This window comes from Mytilus galloprovincialis, chromosome 2 (genome assembly GCF_965363235.1).
Source record: "Mytilus galloprovincialis chromosome 2, xbMytGall1.hap1.1, whole genome shotgun sequence".
NCBI lineage: Eukaryota > Metazoa > Mollusca > Bivalvia > Mytilida > Mytilidae > Mytilus > Mytilus galloprovincialis.
The window spans coordinates 72,720,655-72,744,472 of NC_134839.1; the positions used below are offsets into that span (position 1 = coordinate 72,720,655).

Sequence of the window (23,818 nt, forward strand, 5' to 3'; positions counted from 1 at the left end):
TCTATGAGATAAAATTTTGAAAGGAATTGTGAGAAGATAAGTTTTAAAATATGTTTTAAGGAAATAAAAAGAAAAAAATGTCACCAAACTTGTTTTCTTGCTACAAGTAAAAATTTAAAATTTCCCTATCTAGTCAAGTATATATTTTTTTACTTAAAGAGTTTGCAAATCTCTCTCTAAATGCAGATTTGGGCAAATAACTATACCGTTTTTGTATTGGGATTGCACAATCCAAGATTACGGTATACATGCATGAATCTACCTGAAACTTTTAAGAAATACGACATTTAGCAATACAATGCCATTAAATTTTATTTAAATAATTTTCGATTTAAAAATCTGTTATTTCATCTTTGGAATGGTATGAAATTCAAGTAGAATTATTCTTGCTAAAAGCTAGATCAAAGATTCAAAATTATTTATTAAAACTTATCAATGTGGATTAAGTTCAAGGTTGCAATGTCAAATTATACAACTGTCAAATAGATATTGTTTGATATGTTCACTTACAAGATACCACATTGCGTTCCATTCTGGATCTTCAATTCTTATGGGGCAATGGTCACATTCTGTAAACTTGAAAAGAAAATATTTTATCTATAGTACGTTTATTAGTATAATGGTAGTATATGGATTAGATATTAAAAAAAACAGATAATATATACATGGTGTGCAATCTTTTTTATAAAAAAAAACAATTACTTTTTAGCTTGCTGTTCGGTGTTAACCAAGGCTTTGTGTTGAAGACCGTACTTTCACCTATAATGGTTTACTTTTATGAATTGTGACTTGGATGGAGAGTTGTCTCATTGGCCCTCATACAACATCTTGTTATATCTATTCAAGCGTTTTCCTTATATGAAAGTTCGTAAAACTACTTTCTTGCTAAAAGACCGATTTCACGTTAGGCTTGAGTATTCTAAGTTCCCTGTTCCCCGAGGAAAGCGCTTCTGTTAAATTGTTCTTTTTGGCCAATTCAAACATTTTTGACTTTGTATTTAAAACTTAATCAACAAATAAGAACTGAAAAATGAGAATGCAAATTGATAAAGTATCAAAATGGCATATTTTTTGGTCTTCTTTATCGTTCTTTTGACAAAGTGGCAATACCTCTTGCACATTGCACGGCGCCCTTAACCACTCCGCAAACTTGGTAGTTGGTAAATAATGCTTTCGCTTGTATAGTAATGTATTTTCTAGTCGGCTTTGTTTACGATTGTAGCACAGTGCTTGCTGTATAGTTGCAAGAAGATAGAATAGCTTGCAGATCAACTCTAGTTTGTCCATCGTAAAGATTGAGATTTTGACGAAACAGCTGATCTCGAAGATCTACCATCGTGTATACATAAATATACTTGTATACCATTTGTTTTTAATGCTTTTCTTGTTTTATGGTTCAAAACATGTAGCATGAGGAGACTTTGTATTTCTTTTATTTTATGCGTTACATAATAATATTTCTTACCAACAGAAAATTTGAGACCCTGAAAAAAAATTGAATGTATAATATTTATATCAAAACCATAATATTAGGAAGAAAAATATTCTTGCATTGATTGAAGCATGAACAGAGTAATAGATATAGATATATGAAGCTTTAAAAAGTAATAACGCCTCGAAAGTATCTAGATATCGCGTATTTGTCGAAGTTATGTCGAAGTTAAAAAAAAATACTGAAAAAAGCAATGATTCTTCTCGGGAATCAGTTTTTCTTATTGGTTTGCGAAATTAAGTTTGAGATAATTTCGTCGTATTTAACTTTTTAAATTTTTTTTCTTGAAATATGCATTTATCTGAGCGTAAGGAGGTGACTCCTTCAGTCACAATTGTCTTTTTTTGTTGTTTTGTTTAAGCCGTTGTAGTGTCTTTATTCCCACACCCTCATACGAATCATAAGGGTTTTTTACAAACATAATGAAAAATATTTAAGAAGCAATTGACAAGTAAATAGAATATATCGTAAAATAATTGTTGTAAGTATTTGGTTAGAGTGCATATACTGACTGCACGTGGGTCTGATGTTTTAAATAATAAACCAAGTACATCTAATTTTTTTCAACCATGGCAATGACGGCTTAATCCCTCAGGGTATCATATGTCAAAGTGTCATGACTTCTGATGTGACATGAAATCTCATTGTAACGTCAATTTCTATAAAAACATTTTTTTTTTATAAAATGTTAAAAGATTTGAAACATTAAGGGTTTTATACCAGCAGACATATATCGCTGAAGAAAAAAGATTTGGCACTTCTTTTACGAAGTCTTAGGTTTGAAATGGTCATTGTCATTGATTAAGCCTTTTAAACTGTTATAGATCGAGCGCCTCTAATGCATAATTTCTAGACTGAATACCCGTAAGATGTACTTAATGTTAAGCCATCAAGCTCTTTTCCTTATTACGATAACTGGCTGGAGCGATTGTCATGCTAAAAACATTTAAGTAACTTACCAAATCAAAACAACTCCAAAGAACTGTTTGTACTTCATCGTTGAAAGAATTACCAACATCTACAAACAATGGGCGTGTATGTTTAACGGTATATGAATAAACTTATTGGTTGTAAAGTCATATTTAAAAATACTGAAAAAAGAGTAACACAAAAATCCCCCCTAAAAGCAATCAAACATTAGTGCACAAGACACTGAAATGCATACACAAGTAAGGCTGATAGTTATAAAAAAGAGCGTCGAATCTTAGAATAGAAAGAGATGCTATCAAATAGCCTTTGTTAATGTATGTTGACGTTTATTTTTGTACCAATTTAGTGTTTTTATTGTTCAGTTTGTTCCTCCTATAGTTGATGAGTGTCCCTCCGTTTTGGTTTGTGACCAAGATTGTTTCAGTTGAATAGATGGCTATTTAACATCAGTATACTTTTATTGCCTTTCTTTATACCAAGGTATATATTCCAGTTTATAATAGTACCAATCCTTCTTTGAATATGAGTAAAATATGATGTCAGATTCAATTCTAGTTTAGTTAAACTATCAAGTTGATGTTAGTAATATCAAACTACAATTGTATATCAAAGAAAACATAAGAATAAGATTTTCATCTAATATAATAACGGATATAAACGATTATTTGGCATATTTTTGACAAAATACAGCAAGTACAGGAATATCGAGTTTAAAATGGTTACTAATTTGTACACAAAAAAAAATGTTGATGACAACAATTGACAATCATTAATATTTAAAAAACGAAGTCGATAAGTCAATGATTAACGTACTTACTTGTCAGAAGACACTTTAAGCACAAATGTTTGTGTTACTTACTTTATATCAGTCCAGTTAAGTGTTCGGAGAATAGGCATACGTGTATACTTTGTAAATTCTTAAAACTAAGTATGTTAGTTATCAAGTTTTCTTAAGAGAAATTGATACTTTTGCATATTGTATTTCAATTTCATGACTTAAGGATACATGTGTATGTTTCAGATCAAAGACAGCTCTTAAAAATCATAAAATAATAAATTAAAACATAATGTGCAGAAAAGTTAGTGAAATTTAGTTTTTTGTAACTTCGTTGAAGTATTCTGATTTTTTGCGATACAAATTTAATGTTTAAACTGTTTTTATTTCAAACCCTCTTATACAAAATAATAATCAGCGAAACATCGAAATTACACGCATCAATAATTGTTTACAACAATAAGATGAAACTTGCATAAATCATGCCAAAGTAAGTTCACTTAGCGGCCCTTTATAGACAAGATCCTTGTATAGTCATTTTCATATATATTTCTACACGTCGATATTTCGTCGATATTTATAATGAATTTGAAGTAAATACATAAAAAGTATCTGTATCAATATGTTTCATGAAAACACATTTTGTTTTTAACTGCAAGCTTTTTTTTTTCTAATTGTCATCTCTTACTTTGAAGTTATTTTTGGTATTCTGTTTCTTTTTTAAACGATAAGCGTTCTTTCTGTGCCCACGTGATGGGTATTTTCGCATCTAAGCATTCCTCCTAATTGAAGTAACCTGATAAATTCCGTAATCCCGAAGTAATTCATCAACAAGACACTGGTGACAACTACAATAATATATTTCACATTTTGCAAAAATTGAAAACAAACAGCGTATATAATACGAATTCGAATATGAGTACAAAAAAAACCAAAAGATTGCAAATATGATGAGGATATTTTTTTTAACCCATGGGATTTATATCTTGTATCTTAGCCTTTTTATCCCCAAAGAAAAAAATTACGACGATTTTCAACCACATTTACCAGCGGTAGCACTAAAAAGATATCTAGTTACTTTTTTTGTTATCGAATGATATTTTATAAACAAAAATGTTTGAAGAAATTATTTTAATTAAAAAACAACACCAATGCTGACTGTATCTGCCATATTGTTTAATGATATTCAAGTAAAAGAAAACTTGTTATAAATACAATATTATGCACCTAACATATGATATGAATTATACATATATGTTCAGGATATTTCATCACCCCTTCATTGTTAACTTAACAAGAATTAAGAGGGAAAAGTTTTGCTGTTGATCACGCTATAATTAAGAGTAAAGGAAGTAGGTAGGAGAAATCATTTCCGTTTTATAATGTATGCCCATGTTTGAAGTAGATACACTTTAGAAAACTGATTCCAAGTAAAAACGGGGATTTTATGCAAATGACCACAAATCGTGGTCATCATTATTTTTATGTCAAATTAATTTTACAATGGAAATGGACGTTGAGGGAAAATGAGTAACAATTGTTTTCTGTAAAGTGTTTATTGAAATTATATCCCACAAATGCCAAAGGATCAACTTGGATTTAATTAAATGTGTTCTACCAATACTCGATGCTGTAATGCTTCGAAATATCGCTTTGTAGTTACAGAGGACATTTGTAAAAGAAACCAGCCAAAATCAATAATTTTTCGGCCCAAACCAGACATGTTTTTTTGATTCGTTAAAAAAACTGACGAGAGATTGTAAACGATTTTGCATATGAATTATTAATAACACAGTTCAGTAAGATTAATCTAATGTAGAAGGGCATACACAATTTTATATTCTTTTACGACGTTGAAGTCATCAAATCAAAATTACATTTTTTTTTGTAAATTGCCAAAAATTGTCCGAAAATTGTCATTTCTTTACAGTTATAAAAATTGTCATTTATTTACGATTATAAAAATTGTCATTAATATACAGTTATCCGTATACTTCATTACTGTATTATGTAAATATTTTCAATTCTGTTGGTTTCAAGTTTTTATGATAATTCAATTTTTTAATTGAATGAGTATGTTTTATATAATGAAGCAACTTTAATACTAGTTTGAAAAACGGAAAAGATGTAGTTTTTCTAGATAGACATTTTCCGAACATTAATTTTAATAGTTAATAAATAGATGGAAAGAATTCAAAGGCAACCTTTACGTTCGAAAATCAAACTGGAGTTATTCCTGAATATTAACATAGATATAATTTTAATGTTTACTGGATGTTAGTGTCAGGTATCAGTATTCAATTTTTTTTGTGTAGCATATTTTCTTCAGGGTTTAAATCTATATTTATTTGATGCAGCACTCAATTAAAGGTTAATAAGGCATTATTATGAGGCCATTTCAAAATTATGCAAATGTATGTCACAATGCCACAGTTTGTAAATAACAAATTTCTGGAACATGAGGTTTTTTTTAACTCAGGTGTTAGTTTGAAATGTGTCGATTATGAAATTTTTATGACATCAAAGTGACATTACAAGGTAACATATACAAGTGCATTATTGTGTCGTCTTTGCATAACCCATATAATTGTTCTGTCAGTCATACCTTTTACTTGTCTTTGTATAACTCTGTTAATTTGAGTTTCAAATGTTCTCCTTCGAAAAACACCAAGAACTGTATTTTATGTAAAATGAATAATGATTAGGATTATAGCACAAAGTTGACTGCTGTATTATTGACATTTGTACCGATTATGTCTGTTTGTTTTGTTCACGCATCGTTGTCAATATAATAAAATTTGATGCGACTGTCATACAAGTGATAGGCTTATCTTGCAATAAATCCAGGTTTTCTAAATAAGAAAATGCCTGTACGAAGTCGGGAATATGACAGTTATTTTACATTTTTGATGTATTTGATCTTTTGATTTTGCCATTGACTTTCCGTTTGAGTTTTCCCTCGGAGCTCAGTATTTTTGTGAATTTACTTTTATGTAAAATAAATACAGGTATGAAATGAAATATATAACAAGTGCATGATTTGTATCAAGACATAAGTCTGAACAAATATCCAGAACACCTAATAGCACACCCTACTTTTGATGGTTTTCCATTTCGTCTATGGTCCTATTTTGATAAAAGCTAAAAAGCAAACAAACATAGGTTTGTTTATTGAAATAATTTATCATTACATATACTTTTGCAGTTAGTAATTTCGTAGATACTTTATATTTTCAGCATTTGGGGACATAATTAGCTTTTTCACAAATATAATGGAATGAACATTTTTCATGTATACAATTTAAATAAAAACAGGTAGTTAGGTGATAAAAGTGTCCGATAAAGTGCCTATGTTACTCAAAATAGAATCAGTTTACATAACATGTCATATTTAGAACGTCAGATATCAAGAATTATCTCATAACGGTGTTATGAAGTGTTCCTCCTTCATATAAGGCATTACGACAGGAAGGACACTACTACGAAATTTGAAATAGATTTATTTATGAAGTGTTCTTACTTCATATTATGACCATTCAGATAAGTACCTCAAGTTTCGTTTAAACTTTTGAAACTCAAACATAGAGTAAAATCATAGGGCTCTCATACTCTATCATACACTATTTCCCGTTCCGCGGGGAATATCATGAAGATTTGTTCGCCCAAGAAAACCCATCTTTCACGATGGCATTGCCTTTTTGATGGTGAACAAATCTTCAAATCTTCCTATGTCAAGGGAATTGAATGTTTTATTGCACTGCCTTTACCTTTTTTTGCCGAACATACGACAGTTATTTACATATGTTTATAACTAAACATGAACAATGATAATCAGTGTTGATCGAAATTTGATTTTCTTTTTTTTTCTAGATCTAAAATAATTGTGGAGACAATACAGCCATATCTCTATATAAAAAGAGCTCAAACGATAGAACATTTACCGAGCGTAACATCACACAAGGTCGTCCCAAAGATGTAAGGGGAATATGATACTCTGAGAGGAACATGAAGTATAATGCCACTGTTATTCATATATTGATAGTTTAATCAATATTCGATTGGTTAAGACTATCCATGTGGCATTGAACAAATCTTCATACATTCCCCTCTGTAATGTAGGGACGACATCGTGCGACGTTACGCGCGGTTAATGAGGAATGATTTCAACCAATCAGATGTTGATCAGTATTGACATGAAATGGAATAGATTTATATGTTCCATGCCTATGAGTATTTGCGCTATATGCGTTTGGTCATGACCACATGAGTATATATTCGTTTAGTCCCATCAACGGTCCGCACTATATGAGTATAAAAATCATATATTGACATTTTTAAATGTAATTAAACGTCCTATTCAGGTTACCAAAGCTCATCATTCTCCAAAACCTAAATGGCGAAAAAGTTTCTAAAATAATTTCTTCATCTTTGACATAAATGAATTGAGTGAATATATGTGTATTTGTCATCTTGTCCTCTCTTTTGTGTCATTACTTGCATTTATCATGTCGACTTTTTTGTCTGCAAGTAAAACCACATGTGTATCCGGCAAATTATTTTTTCTTTTTTTTTTCTGAATGATTAATTTTGTTTCTTATTTTTCATTTAATTGGTGTATTTGCTCCGATTCATACAATCTTATAGTCATCATAAGATTAAGAAATTTTCAACATCAAAATATATCTTAAAAACTAGAAGATTCCATGTACTAAGTGACTGGGAGCTGAACAATTGACTTTTCATCGAAAAGTTCATTAAGATATTTCCTGGAGTCGACATTTGCGTTTTATAATATGCCAAAACTTCAAATAAATAGCAACAATAATGTGTCCATAGTACACGGATGCCCAACTCGCACTATCATTTTCTATGTTCAGTGGACCATAACATTTAGGTTAGAACTCTAATTTGGCATTGATATTAGAAAGATCATATCATAGGGAACATGTGTACTAAGTTTAATGTTGATTGGACTTCAACGTTTCCAAAACCTACCTTGACTAAAAACTTTAACCCGAAGCGGGACAGACGGACGGATGAACGAACGAAAGAACGGACAAACGGACGAACGAACGAAAGAACGGACGCACAGACCAGAAAACACAATGCCCCTCTACTATCGTATGTTGGGCATGAAAATCAAAGAGCAATACTTCTTATTAGGAGTAATCAAATTGTTATGTCATATATGAATATTCGTAGATCGTGTTTTACTAATGCATATCGGCATTAACTAAGACTTTTTACTAGACGTAAATGAAACCTCGACCATACGACACAATAAAAAATATCTTTAACTCTATCCACGATTTTTAACAAAATACATCTTTCAAATTTAAAAAAAAAAACAAACTCTAATCGATCCATTTTTGAAGATAACGGACAATTCAATTATGTCATCAATATAAAAACAAAAGCAACAAGCAATACAAGAAAACACAAAACATGCTGCCACAAATGCGCCCCGAATGAAAATACTAGCAAATTAAACTCAAAACAGCAGTCAAAAAGAAACACACAGACAACAAAAAAAGAACCTCAACAAAGAGCCGTCTAGAAAATCATCAATATTTGATTTTTTTCTTGAATATATATCTTTTACGTAGTTTGTGTAACCCCTGACGACTGTAATTTCAGCTAACAATTTGTGTCACTTGAATTTTTTGGGCCAAAATTTCAGTTCATTAATTCAATGCTGGTATGACAATCAGTGTTGACCAAAATTAATTGGAGTATTTTGGGCCATTTTGGAGAAAAACATCAAGTTTGGTAAACAGAATACCTGTGATACCTAGGCGCCCAGAAACCAAAACTTTTGCCCCAATTTAAGTTAAGTAATTATTAATCTGAGTATGAATTTTGACCTTTTTGACCTAAAGTTAAAGGGGTGTTTAACTTTCATTGGGGGATAATCAATGAAACCAAGTTTGACATAGATAAGATGCACATTCTGCCACTTCCGAGTGTTTGTTTTATTCATTCAAGCGAGAAATGTCAAAATGGAAAGGAGAAATTAAGAAAATAAAATGTCCCTAACAATATATCGTACAGTTGTACTAGTTCATCGAGTGTTTACGGAAATAAAGCTTGAACAAATTTTACCAGCTATGTCCATGCAAATGTTGCATTTACAGTGCTAACAATTAAAGACTTTTTATCTTTGATTTTTGGTTTTGCATACAAGAAAATCGTAAAGTATGCAATTTCATTTCATGGCCAGGCGTGTATGCAAAGACGCAGTTTAATCTGCAAACAAACCAGTTATGTTTATGGTTATTTTTTTGTAAAAGTATAGACAATTTGATACTGTAATATTTTTTTTAACTTTTTCGTTGTATTTGTACCTTTCAAGATTATTTTCCTCTTTTGTTGTTGATGGATTATAACTTTTTATCTCTATTTAAAAGCAGTATTAATTTTTAACGCACTGCCTAAATTTAGACTATCTCATAACCTTTGTTGTGTCATTATTTTCTTTAAATTGTGTCATTGCTATCATCCAATGTGCAATGTTTAGATATTGAATGGTAATTCTATGGACCTATATTGTCTGCAAAGATATACTATAGATAAAAAAAACACACTTAGAAATGACATCCACGCTTCAAAGCAGGCACTTTTCTTACCATGATTCATTTAAAGGAATTCACTTAAATGTATTTTATTAAATTGATCACACATGTTCAATGTTCAATTGAAAAAATCTGCTATTTACACAATCCACACTACCTAGGCGGATAGTTCATTTCATAAATTATATATGCCGTGCATGTTGCAATTTTCCAATATATGTTCACATCCTGAAAAAGAAATGTTTAAATAATACAGCAATTCATTATCACTTGTGTATCATTTCAATACGGACGAAATATTCCTATATTGCATCAATACGTATACAATAGTACAACCGTGTTATTATTAACTACATTTCAAATCCTATCGAACCCTTAAGTTCTATATTTTAAAACATGTTTAAATATCAAAACTATGCTATTGATCTCACTTTTAGAAATATCAATGAAGGGAACAATGTGATGATAATGATTTATGACAAGAGAAATGAGAGTTAAATATCAAAACGAATAATAAGAATTCAGTCTTCTATGTGTACGTGTGTAAATGATGTTTCTGTGATGTTTCTGTTACGTGAATGGTCTCAATGGTCTCGATATAACAATTCATTAGTACACCTGATATAAAAACATTTCGCTCTGTCACTATGATAAGTGTAAATGACTTATGGAATTACGCCTTAACTAAACTAAGGTTGCTACTCTCTTAAAATTGTTATTAAAGACTGATGCCCTTATTTGTTAATGGCCTGACATGTTAATACAAGAGGCCTTTAAACGTTTAAATTACAAAACAAATGCACCCAATGAATCTTATTCCAGAAACACATGCCTGGAAATCTAGTCATTTTAAGTATCACTAGGCCAGTAACGTTGCAGCAAACTGTAATTCCACGTATTGTATGATATAATTGGTAAATGTAGGTTAATTTCTAGTTTCTAATACTCTGTATGTATTTGTGTATTAACTAAGATCGCAACTTCTCAAAACAAACTAACAGATGATGGTCTTTTAAACGTGTATATTTAATGTTTCTTGGACTTACATGTTCTAGGTTTCACATGTATGACCACACCCGTTATTACAACATTTTCTTTGTCCTAAACAATCACTATTGCTAGAACACTGTTCAATACATCTACTGGTTAACGATGCTGGCAAAGGACATCCAACAGAACTGATCCCTGAATAACGATATGATTAATACTGGTTAAAAATAGTATATATTTAGCTAGAAGTGTATTTAAGATACAAGCTAGATAGTAGTTTTATCATAAAGGGGTTTGGGAAGTTGTTTCAGTTTTAACCCATGAACGAAATTCACAGCGAGAATAAGTATTAGAGGTATTTTCCTCGGAGTTCAGTATTTTTGTGTTTTTACTTTTTTTGAAATATGATAACTGCTATCACACAAAATTATTGTTTTTTTCTCAGTTGAATATTTCCTATAAATCTATGCAGATAATAAAAGTAAATCAACGAACCCTATATGCTTTTTTCCTTTTTTAAATTACAGACAAATGGACAATTTTTTGTAGGGTTTAAAATGTTAATTGATATAATTCAAATAAAAACATTTTAATTATTGAAATATCTCAAATAGATAATGTAAAATAAATCATCATTGTGATTAAAATGAGCTAAAGACCTTGTGTTCTTTCTTTACAAGCACCAGTAAACATTCTCTGGAAGTTGTGTATAAAGCATGTAGGAAGAATTTCACTTTCATACGAACGGATGAGAATTAAATATTTTACTAGCAGTGAATTGAAGATAAAAGTTTTCAAAGTTTTTAAAATTTGGTTTCTTTTAGTTGTGCACTACCTACAATTTCAACCTACTTAAAAAAAACCTGACAAAAGACACTCTCCTTTTATACGTGCATATTAAATGTTGCTGGCACTTACTTGTTGTAGATATCTCACATGTATGACCACATCCGTTATAACAACATTTCGTATTACCACTACAATCATTGTCTCTCGAACACTGTTCAACACATCTTGATGTTAACAAAGCTTCAAATTGACATTGACTAACATTGGTCGCTGCATAGAAATAAAATAGATACTAATTCACACCTTCATTATCGTTTTATTTTTTTAATTTAAGAAAAATGGATATTCCCATTAGTTTAGTTTCAACATATTTATTTATGGTGAATTGGGATAAAAATTATTGCAACTTATATTAACCCGGTTCAACTTTGCGGTGCGAGTGCTGTCTTGAAGTAGCACTAGCCTGCTCTTTTACCAAAACTACAAGGATGACTTTTTGCGTGTACATAAATCTCACATGTATGACACACCCGTTATAACAACGTTTTCTTTGTCAAAAACAATCACTGTTGCTTGAACACTGTTCAACACAGCTTAAGTCGGCCTCATATCTTGACTTACATCTAGAAATTGACAATGAGGGTCGGTTGGAAACAAAACTTTACGACACAAGAGATGACTTCAGCTTTCCAATTGTGAACTTTCCATTTTTAAGTAGCAACATTCCAGCAGCACCTGCATACGGGGTTTATCTCCCAATTGATACGATATTCCCGTGCTTGCATTTCCTACCATGATTTTCTTGATAGAGGGTTGCTGCTCACAAAGAAGCTATTAAACCAAGAGTTCCAAATGGTGAAGTTGAAATCATCCCTTCGTAAATTTTACGGACGCCATCACGAGTTGGTTGACCGTTATGGAATAACCGTTTCACAAATGATATCGGATATGTTCCTTACGTCGTAATTTCAATCCCCTTCCCTTTCATGAATGTGATCTACCGAATTGGACTATTTACCGGATTTGTTATTACATAAGCAACACGACGGGTGCCACATGTGGAGCAGGATCTGGTTACCCTTCCGGAGCACCTGAGATCACCCCTAGTTTTTTGTGGCGTTCGTGTTGCTTCTTCTTTAGTTTTCTATGTTGTGTCATGTGTACTATTGTTTGTCTGTTTGTCTTTTTCATTTTTGAACATGACGTTGTCTGTTTATTTTCGATTTATGAGTTTGACTGTCCCTCTAGTATCTTTCGTTTCTCTTTTGTTGTTAACGATTCTAGCGATTAACAGTTACTAAAATTAAACCCTGCACAGTGATATGAAAGATACTATAACATATTATCATTGTTTTTTTCTAAGTTGAATTTATTTTGCAAAAGGAAAGCTGAAAATAGATATTCTTTCACAAAAAACATATGCATTTTCCTTTTTTTAAATTTAAGAAAACGTGACAAAGGTTAAAAATGTTCGTTCGTGTTTTCCAAATAAAAACATTTGCATTAATTAAATAGTTTTAATGGATAATGTAAACTTCATAATTATGATGATTGAAAAAATGAGTGAAGAACCATGTACTCTTCATGAACAAGCATATGAAACGTGTCTATGGATGTTATGTATAAAGAAGAAGAAATTCAATAACTTGAAACAAAATCAAAAAATTGATAAGAATTGCATGTGATGCAAAAGCTACATTTAAGATTTTATAATAAACATTTTGTTTGACAAGTTGTTTTATATTTGGTAGAGAGTCACAGCATAAATTAATTAAACCAAAACACAAAACCCGTCAAAACTTCAATATACCGTAACAAGAATTTCCGTTTCTTATTAAAATGTATAGAAAAAAAGTAGCAATCTGAATATTGTAAAATTTAATACTTATTATTATGCCTTTATGAAAAATATTCAGCTACATCAAAATAATACACATTTGAACGGCGTTTGATTCTATATACTTTTTGCGTAAGAATGTATTAAAGAATATTGTAATACCACACATAAGCCAAGTAGTCAGTACTTTTCCACTAAATGGCGTATACCCTTCATTTCTAAACTTGTCCGTTAAGAAATTATAATGAATATTTTGTAAAAAATCAAAAGTTTAGTATAGAGTCTAAAGCTATGAAGGTTAAATTGAAAAAAGTCAATACTCAATAAACTCGTGTTTTGTTTATAAATGTCAGTTGGTGTGTATTGAAAGGTCAAGACACCAGCAAAAAGAGTCAGCAGAAATTGTCATAAAAAAATTAAATGCAATTCATCAAATTGAAACGTCGAAAAGTGTCAACTTCTGTTCAATCATGGATCGTATGGCCTCAATGTCAAAGAAAAAGTGCATTTTTTGTATAAAAATAATATAAAGTATTACTTTAATTTACTAATAAAAAAATTCAATATTTATAAAAATAAAAATCAATGTTAAAAGATTGAATTACCGTATGGAATTGTTAACCTTTTAAAGAAGCTCGTGGCTAGGTGAACAACATCTCCAAAAAAATCAGTACCAACTTAAGTAAAACTTATTTCATTATTTAACCGTAAACGCTGCGGCATCAACAATGGTTTAATTCATTACATAACACTTGTGCGGAATACAAGTTAGTATATCAATGCTTTTTTTTTACATTACTTTCTATTAAAAGATAAAATTTGGACTATTTAAAGGTGGTTAAATGTTTTATGTTGAACATGAATTTACCTGCACATGCGCTTCTGGAACATGTCTTACTGTCAAATGTTTCATTGTAACTACATAAAATTGTAGTATTCATTTGTTGCCTTATTCTGACTTGAGTTCCGTTGCCACAAGTAATACTGCATTTTGACCAAGAGCTCCAAAATGACCAGGAACAACCTGTCTTATCTGCATCTTGAACTAGAAATTAAGAAAATGTAGAAAACTTTTCTGCACTATATAGATTTGATTTCGAAGTTGATAGCTTCTTTTTATATCTTTTGTGGGGTGTAAAAGTATTGAACGAAACAAAATGTGTATAAAGCGTGCACGCACCATTATTCTAAATCAACGCTTTAACAGCCTTTTCAAATGATCAAAAGAATCATTCAATTATGAAAATTACACGTTTATGTCACAACCATTAAATAAAAGAGTTATACAAAGCTTTTCGTTTTTTTCTTTGGTGGCAAGTGCAGTCATACCTATATTATATTATACGGAAATAAAACTTGATGCTAGAGTGCCTCACAAGGTTGTCAGCCAATAAAAAGAACGCAATCTGATAAAACATACATGTTACTTGACTATTTAATAATATGTATACTAGCGATTCTATATTCATACCTAAATTGTATTTATTTTCTGATTTTTAAAACTTACACCACTTTCAAAAATTTAAAAAGAAGTTTAGAGATTCGTTAGTCGTCGAAACGGGACCATTTTTATATTGAAAACCATTGCTCCTTTTATATCTAAGTTACACGAAAATGTAACTAAAACATATTTCGCACCCAGTGGCATCGGATTAATGAATTTATATCTTCTCGAATTCTAAATTATGTGTCTGCAGATCATGTTCGTTCACCGCATATTATCTTTTATACTTACACTGTGTTTCAGGGCCCGTATGCATAAAACTTCTTAACTTAAGTGTTCCTTAGACTTAGATTTCACTTAGAATTCCTTTAGTTAAGTAAAAAGTAAGTCGTATGCATCAACTTACTTAAGTCTTCACTTAACTAAGGAATACTTAAATCAGAACCTTTCTCTAATTACTGTATGATATTTATATATAATTACATTACCTCATCGTATGTACTGATCATCCGTGTAAAGGTTTGTCATGATTATTTACATTGATTGATTGATACATACTTTTATTAAGAGCTGGGTTTAATTGATTTCGGTGTGTAAAACAATTCAATAAAACGCATAATAGTACAATTTTGAAACGGAAGAAAAGTTAGTGCATAAGAGAAAAATTGACATTTCGATATTTTCATAAGGGGAAGAGAAATTGACTGTCAAAAGAACTCATATGATATCATAATAATCAACCAAACTGTTCCTTCAAAATGGATGTCCCAACGCCCTCTTTTCCCTTAAATTCAACCGACTCCAAAAATAAAACTTTGGACTATTTAGAGGTGGTTAAATATTTTATGTTGAATACAAATATACCTGCACATGCGCTTCTGGAACATATCTTACTGTCAAATGTTTCATTGTAACTACATAACATTGTAGTATTCATTTGTTGCCTTATTCTGACTTGTGTTCCGTTGCCACAAGTAATACTGCATTTTGACCAGGAGCTCCAAAATGACCAGGAACAACCTGCTTGATCTGCACCTAGAACTAAGAATTAAGAAAATGTAGTATACAGAAAACCTTTCTGCACTATACAGACTTTATTTTGAAGTTGATACTTCTTTTTATATCTTGTCTGGGGTGTAAAAGCATTGAACAAAACACAAAGTGTATACAGCGCGGAAGCACTACATTCTTAATCTGTTCACACAATCAACGCTTTTACAACCTATTCAAATAATCAAAAGAAGCATTCAATTCTTATAAATACATGTTTATGTTACAACCATGAAGTTAACGAGTTTTTGTTTGTTTTAACATTGTCTTGGGTAGCAAGTGCAGTCATAGCTGTATCTGACAAGATTGTCAGCCAATCAAAATAATAGCGCAATCTGATAAAACATACATGTAATTTGACTATCAAATAATATGCATATTTAAAAATTATATATATGCACTTCTTCAAAAATAAATTGTAGTTATTTTCCTGAATTTGAAAACGTACACTAATTAAAAAAAAATCTGTTTACATATTTGTTTTTCGCCGAAAACGGACTTTTTTAATATTGGACACCTTTGCTATTTTTTTGTTATCTCTAAGATACACGAAAATGATATTATGCCCACTGGCCACAGGCTCTTATTTCTGTCAGTATGGGAATTACTATCCATACCCGTACGAAAAATCACAAGGTAGATAACGGAAATTTTCAATGTGTTCGCTTCAACCAATATTTTATTACTTTCCCTGCGCCTCTCACGAATAAACATACAACAGTCTGTCGGTAATTGATTTATCTTTACATTAAAACAGCTTTCACGTACCTTGATAATACCCCTCAAACAGAATAACACAATTCAGACGAGAATTATTGACCTTTTTCCAGACCATTGAATTTGTACTTCCAAAACTTCCGGTTAACTTAGGAAGTTAATATAACAGTGCAAACTGATTGTTCAAATTCATCTGGTTACCTGTTTATTTATACTAGTGACCAGAAACCAGAAAAATGTGTCCAATGGGATTGCACAGTCTTATTTACTTCCTATGTAAACCGGAAGCTTTGGAAGTACAAATTCAATGGTTTGGAAAAAGGTCAATAATTCTCAAGTGTGTTATTCTGTTTGAGGGGTATTCTCAAAGTACGCGAAAGTTGTTTTAGTGTAAAGATAAATCAATTACCGACTGACTGGTGTATGTTTATTCGTGAGAGGGGCAAGGGAAAGTAATAAAATATTGGTTGAAGCGAACACAATGAACTTTCCGTTAGCTACCTTGTGATTTTTCGTACGGATATGGATAGTAAACCCCATATTGACAGAAACAAGTGCCTGTGCCACTGGCATCGAATTAATGAATTTATATCTTGTCGGATTTCAAATTATGTGTCGGCAGATCATGTTCAATTACCGCATCTAACTTTTTATACTTACACTGTGTTTCTGGTAATATTTTATTTGTTGAGAAGAAAGTAACAACACCTGTAAGACCTACTGCAATCAAAGAACAAACACCGATAAGAGCTAACAACCATGATGATATTTGAATCTTTCGACGACTAGGAATATCTGCTCGCCTTGGTGAAATATTTGGTAGTTTAATGTTGACATCATTGGAATGATCTTTCTTATACACTAATTTTATTTCATCGTACTCTGTTGAATGTTTTTCTGAAGGTACCTCCTCATAGATTGAATCGGTTTTATCTGATTTGTAACTGATGTTGTTAAAGAATTTGTGTTGAGGGTTTGACATTATGGTTTCTTATCAGTTGCAATCTGCAAAAAGTAAAACACTATGATTTTGTTTAGTTTATAACTATTATATTAGCAAAAGAGACATAAAAGGGAGGATTATATGTCTGAAAGGTAAGGGATATTGATATTGACGTTTGCCATCGTGATTGGTATAAGAATAAAACTACAACAGCTAGATTAGAATGGAGAAACAGTAAAAATAAGTATCAAAGAATACAATATAGTATGAAGACGAACTATGATTACTCATCAAGATGGGAGCTAAACATTATTTTTCTGAGTCCAGGACTTTTTTAAGCAAATACACATGTAGTTTTGATATCAATATCTTATATATCAATAATCAAAGCAATTTTCATGAAGGTCTCTCTATATTGTAAGTGCTCAAACGTTTTTTGAGTTCGGCTTTGGTATAGTGTGTCGCTTGTTCACGATATTGTCGACAAAAGTTTACAGGGCACAAAAATGGTATACAGTGTTATAACTGTCACTTTTATATTTAGCCAGTTCAATGTCACTTTCATTATTCAAATGATACATTTTGTTGGGAAAATCAATTTATTAAAATGTGTATTTACATTGTAAGTTGCATTTGCGTGTTCCTTGGTCAAAAGTTTTCCATGTATTACTTTGTAGCCTGTTTTTTGTCTTTAATTTGATTGTGATTTGTGTCAGTTTGTTTTTGACTTATGATCTTTGATATCCCTTTGGTAACTTCCGCTTCGGTTACGCATCATCTTCATGCAAGGTTGAACTTATAATTTGTTTTTAACACTCTCAAACTGTTAACATATTTAGATCCAAAACAGGTGTTCAATGTACATTATCAAAGCCATGGTGTTGTCAGTATATTTTCAATTGTTGAGTTTGAATATAACTCTGGTACCTTTCGGTCCTCCTTAATCGTTATCGCTCGTTTAAAAAAAATAATTGAATCAAAAAAATATTGTGACATTAATTATGATATAAGGATATATATGAAAGAAAACCTCTTATAATGATGACTTATCATGAAGAGGAAATATCCCAGAACTATATAATGTGTTATTTTCCTAAAAAATAGTTGAAAAAAAATCAGATATTCTGAACATGTTGTACATTATGATGTTCGGAAAGCATGATTTAAACATTTATCATAACTGTATAATGTAAAGACAACACGATTATTCAAACATTAATGACTTTATAATATTATACTCTTTGGAACAACGAATAACGATTGAATTGTCAATCAACATGACAGAATTCTATTGGAATAGGAAATATATCAAGATTCATAGTTATCAAAGGTACCAGGATTATAATTTTAATACGCCAGACGCGCGTTTCGTCTACACAAGACTCATCAGTGACGTTCAGATCAAAATAGTTATAAAGCCAAACAAGTATAAAGTTGAAGAGCATTGAGGACCCAAAATTCCAAAATGTTGTGCCAAATACTTTTAAATTAATAACTGAATATAATAACTTTATTATTAATATATTATCTAAAGAAAAATGATTAGAAACAAACTTAAAGTAAAATAAAACTTATTCATTGAGTTTGAGGCGATAAAAGTGAAAGTGACTGAGTACATTGTACAGCATAGCAATTAGAAAGGGCAATTTTCACCGACTGCAACTTACCCAAACTATAAGACCGGTAAGAAATTCTTTGTTATCTTTGGTTTCGTCTTTTACCTTTTTCTTACTGTTTTCTGTCCTGTTTCATTTAGAACACCTTCTTAGTATCATCTAACAATGTGTATCATGGCGTTAAAACTAGTTTGACGAACAGCTGATATTAATAACTAATACTTAGAAAACAAGAAACAGATAATCATATATTCAATCATATCATCTCCTGGAATCTATGTATACACAATGAAGGGAAAAAGAAACCTTGCCCGCTAATTACAGCAGAAACCATTACTACATATATTTATCAATTAAATAACTTGAAACCGAAAGTTTAAAAAAAAATATACAAATAGTTAGAATTGTCCTGATAGAAAATATAATGATAAGATTTAAAATAATTAATGTGTTACTACGAACACTTTAATGTATATATTATTAAGAATCTTAGGGCAAAGAACACTTCATTTACTAAATTGATATGACCTCATTCAAAAACTTGAACTTTACAAACATAATGTTTTTAGTTTTAAAGTGCGTTAAATACAAAATTTTGATCCTGGTATCTATGATGAGTTTATTTAGTGGTTCAATTATTCATTTATTAAGTATGTGCTTAAGTTCGCTACTCAGGTTAAGATAAATAACTTTCCTTAACACTAGTGTATATTGATAGGGGATTAATTGTTGAATCAAAAATCCCAAAAAAATATAGGGTCAATGTGCTTGTTTTCGAGATATTAGCCATTGGAATTTTGGCGGGAAAATGTTATTTCTTGATTTTTCATAGCTTTATCATTGACCAGTTAAAGTTCTCAAAAATAAATAAAATTTTAAAAGACGAATATAGCGAAATCCTTATTTTTTTGTTGATGATTTATACCCGCGATCCCCCTTAATATAGAATCAATCCTACTCCAAATTATTGTATGGGTAAAATTCAATGTCAGATTCAATTCTTGTTTTGATATGTAAGAGAATAGTGTTCATATATTAAATTGTTCTGTTAAAGTAAAGTAACATTTACGTTTCATAGAAACCATACAATAATATGTGGAATTCCGGTCGGAAACGATGTACTTATATATTTATGAGAAATACATCATATTCTTACAGAGAAAACTTCAGTATTACACTTCTCAGCATTTATGATGAACTTATTTTAACTCATAGCATGTGATGGAAGTTCATTTTTGAGCTTTCCAGTTAGATCTAAGGTATTATCTCTTTTTTTTTTTTTTTTTTTTTTTATTTATTTATTCACAAATAGTTGGAATACATAATTGAGCTGTATAAATTTTAAAACACATTTAATATTTTGTTTGAGAATTTTTTAAAAAGACTATCAAATTTTTATGTTAAATAATGGTTGCAATGGATTAAAAAAACAAGCTTAATTCGAAGTTAGTCATGATACCGATAGACTTTTATTTCTAAAACAGATTAATAAAATACTATTACAACACATTACTTTTTTGACAATATTGTAATTATAAATAGTTGTTAATTCAGATATTTAAGTATTGTCGTCTAGGAGAGAATAATACTACCGATTTCCCAATATTGTATAGAATGATGTTTAAGTTAAGAAAAAAAAAACTGATATTATTTACTATAATTGATGATAATTGATATTTAACGTAAAGTAGATTAGTCAATGTTATAACGTACTTACTTGTCAGCTGACACAGTAGTCACACACATAACAGTACATGATTTCAGATCAGTCCATTATAAGAGTTCCGGGAATAAACCCACGTGTATAAGCTGAAAATACTTCAAGTTAATTAAATTAGCAAGCCTCTTAAAGGGAAGTCAATATAATTTCATATTGTATTGTCAGTTTGGTGATTTTAAGGTACTAGTATGATGTAGATGGGTAAAGTTATGAAACAATGAATTTAACACAATAACTATGTGGTTATTTTCGAGATAAATAAATTTCAGAGTTAATAGATTCTTCTAACTTAATGATTTTCCAGAAAACTGTTTTAATCTAAAAAAACCCAAAAGCAAACAAAACCTTTAAACAATTTTATTAAGAAGGGACATAGTTAGTACGATACTGTTGTCGAGTCATGAAAGATGGCATATATTTGCTTTAATATTGATCCACTTCTAGGGTCTTTGCATCGGAAACAAACACATTTTTTTTCTAAAACCAGTTGTTGGGATGTATTGTATGATGGTATGATACTCAACAATTAACGGGAAGGATTGTGCTCAATATTCATATGATGAAGACGTCATCTTTCAATCTGTTTAATTGAGGTCTGGAGCTGACATGTCAGAAACTGCTAGATGTCGTCCTTTATTAATCTAGCAAGCGGAAATGTGGAATTTCTTTCTGGATGCAATTTCGTTGTGAGGTTTTCTCCGTGATCCACGTTTAAACTTGATCAATTTCTTGAAAAATTCAGAGACTACTGTTTGCATTTAAACAACTTAACCTTAAAGTGCCTGGTTTATTATACATATGTACATTGTCGGAAATACAAAAAAAAAAAAAATGAACTCTTTACAAAACAGGAGAAAATCTTGACAAGCCTGGCTTATCGTCCTTTTTCTAAAGCTTGTACATATAAATAATATAACATTTCCGACAATATACATATATTGCATGATCATATTACTTATATATTATGAATTTGGCTTCCATGCGCAGCATATTTCAGTATTCCTTCCATAATTATCTTCAAGTGTTTAGAAAAGAGAAGTTTATTGCAATTCGCCTAATTTCTGAAAAGGCATTTATAAAAATATAACATTTCCGGACGTTCTATCATAATAATATGCCTTTGTTTTATGTAGGCACCCTTTAAAAACTGATTTTATAGTACAAACGGGGTCTTTACATAAATGATAATGATTCGTACTGTTAATGCAGGTTCAGAAAGAAGACGAAATGTGATCCCAAGAGAGGTGTATATTGGACTTATATTGAACTCGATTGTTCAGGGTCTACTAATACTTTATGCTGTTAGGTTTCAAAATGTAGTGTTTAAGTTTTTCAAAGAAATTTTTGAAAAGTAACGAATCAGAATAAAAGATTGTCAGCCGATAGCTGCCATGTGTGTTATCCGCTTTAAAAATAGTGAGAGAATGTAGAAGATTTTGCATAGATACTTTTCACGAATGTGACCTACCGAATTAGACTATTTACCGGATTTGTAATAACATAAGCAACACGACGGGTGCCATTTGTGGAGCAGGATCTGCTTACCTTTCTGGAGCACCTGAGATCACCCCAGTTTTTGGTGGGGTTCGTGTTACTTAGTTTTTAGTTTTCTATGTTGTGTCTTCTGTACTTTTATTTGTCTGTTCGTCTTTTTATTTTTATCCATGGCGTTGTCAGTTTATTTTCTATCTATGAGTTTGACTCTCCCTCTGGTATCTTTCGTCCCTCTTTTTTATGTAAATAATTAAGAAAACTTTCTACAGGAGGACAAGACATCTCTATTTCTATCCGAAGTAGTAGTCATTCTATCAACTTATGTACTTAAAGGGATAAATAAATAAACATACATTTTTTAAAATAGTAAAGTATAATATTCTGCAGCTATCCATATATACTTCCCTATTGTCTTATCTAAATTGCAAAACTTAAAAAAAACAGAAATATTTTCTTTATTGAAGGATTAAGAGTATAACAATGTATCATATTTTTGAAGCATTTATACTCGTCATGGCAACAATCACACGGAACAAGTGTAGTTGATAGAAATATTAATTTGAAGATGTGATATGATATAATTGCAAATATTTAGTAAATGGGAATGTTATTTTAAGAGAACTTTTTGAACCATTTCTTTCGCAATTAATTATCAAAGGTACCAGGGTATAATTTGATACGCCATACGCGCGTTTCGACTTCATAAGACTCATTAGTGACGCTCAGTACAAAATCACGCTCAGTACAAAATCATTAGAAAGCAAAACATGCAAAAGTTGAAGAACATTGGGAACCCAAAATTCCAAAAAAGCTGTGCCAAATACGACTAAAGTAATCTTACCTGCGATAAAAATATCCTTAGTATTTCGAATAATTTACACTTATAAAATTATAAAAATTACCATACATAAGGGCAACAGTAGTATACTGCTGTTCAATATAATTGATATTCATGTCAACACCAAAGTGCTGACTACTTGGCAGGTAATACCCTCGGGGACGTCCACCAGCAGTGGCATCAACCCAGGGAAGCATATAGTTATCAACGGTACCAGGCTTATGATTTGATACGCCAGGCGCCCGTTTCGTCTACATAAGACTCATCAGTGACACTGAGTACAAGATTGTTAGATAGCCAAAAAAACGGAGCTATTAATGAGTCTAAAACAAAAATATTAATCAAGTGTTCATTAGATATCAGATCCTGAAAAAAATATCTAGAACTTCGTCAAATAGTAGCAGGGCTACAATTTCCTACACAAAGACTGAGCCATTTCCTGGATATAATTTGAAACCATTCTGTCAGTTGGTACCAAGTTTCATCAGTGATTACCCTGAATTTTTAAATCTTTTTTTTTGATAAAGTAGGATACCATTTTATTTTAATAATATTTTACATTATTCGAAAAGTGTTTAAGTTCATAACGCAATTCTTCCTCCTATACCCCA

The 23,818-nt window shown here is 30.8% G+C and overlaps 2 protein-coding genes across 7 annotated transcripts in view; both read right to left on the reverse strand.

Annotated features, from left to right (window-relative positions):
- Positions 1 to 2,508, reverse strand: part of LOC143064334 (neuroendocrine convertase 2-like) — a 28,671-nt gene extending 26,163 nt beyond the window's left edge. For all 3 annotated transcript variants that reach the window (XM_076237099.1, XM_076237098.1, XM_076237097.1), the window contains exons 1-3: positions 2,452 to 2,508; positions 1,466 to 1,484; positions 511 to 576 (exon numbers count right to left, since the gene is read on the reverse strand). In XM_076237099.1, the coding sequence (XP_076093214.1) occupies positions 511 to 576; positions 1,466 to 1,484; positions 2,452 to 2,489 (123 nt within the window). In that variant the 5' untranslated portion in view covers positions 2,490 to 2,508. The remainder of the gene's footprint in view (positions 1 to 510; positions 577 to 1,465; positions 1,485 to 2,451) is intronic.
- A 6,924-nt stretch (positions 2,509 to 9,432) lies between these two features.
- On the reverse strand, positions 9,433 to 20,952 carry LOC143064333 (semaphorin-5A-like). Of its 4 annotated transcripts, XM_076237093.1 has the most exons (8): positions 20,873 to 20,951; positions 19,207 to 19,314; positions 17,257 to 17,601; positions 15,694 to 15,870; positions 14,254 to 14,430; positions 11,678 to 11,818; positions 10,816 to 10,954; positions 9,537 to 9,997 (listed from the first exon to the last, which is right to left on the reverse strand). In XM_076237093.1, exons 3-7 carry the CDS (start codon positions 17,576 to 17,578, stop codon positions 10,821 to 10,823), a joined length of 951 nt encoding a protein of 316 aa, XP_076093208.1. In that variant the 5' UTR covers positions 17,579 to 17,601; positions 19,207 to 19,314; positions 20,873 to 20,951; the 3' UTR covers positions 9,537 to 9,997; positions 10,816 to 10,820. The 4 variants fall into 4 exon arrangements, with proteins under 4 accessions (XP_076093210.1, XP_076093209.1, XP_076093208.1 ...); XM_076237094.1 differs by lacking the exon at positions 19,207 to 19,314 and having other exon boundaries at positions 9,519 to 9,997; positions 20,873 to 20,952; XM_076237092.1 differs by lacking the exon at positions 20,873 to 20,951 and having other exon boundaries at positions 19,207 to 19,397.
- Between the last annotated feature and the right edge of the window lie 2,866 nt (positions 20,953 to 23,818).

Excerpts from the sequence above, each read along its gene's own strand:
- LOC143064333 (XM_076237094.1), bottom strand. The coding sequence starts at position 17,578 with ATGTCAAACCCTCAACACAAATTCTTTAACAACATCAGTTACAAATCA. Across the intron at positions 15,871-17,256 it reads AATATTACCAGAAACACAGT|TTCTAGGTGCAGATCAAGCA; the intron begins GTAAGTATAAAA and ends CTTAATTCTTAG. Across the intron at positions 10,955-11,677 it reads ATGTGAGATATCTACAACAA|GGATCAGTTCTGTTGGATGT; the intron begins GTAAGTGCCAGC and ends ATCGTTATTCAG.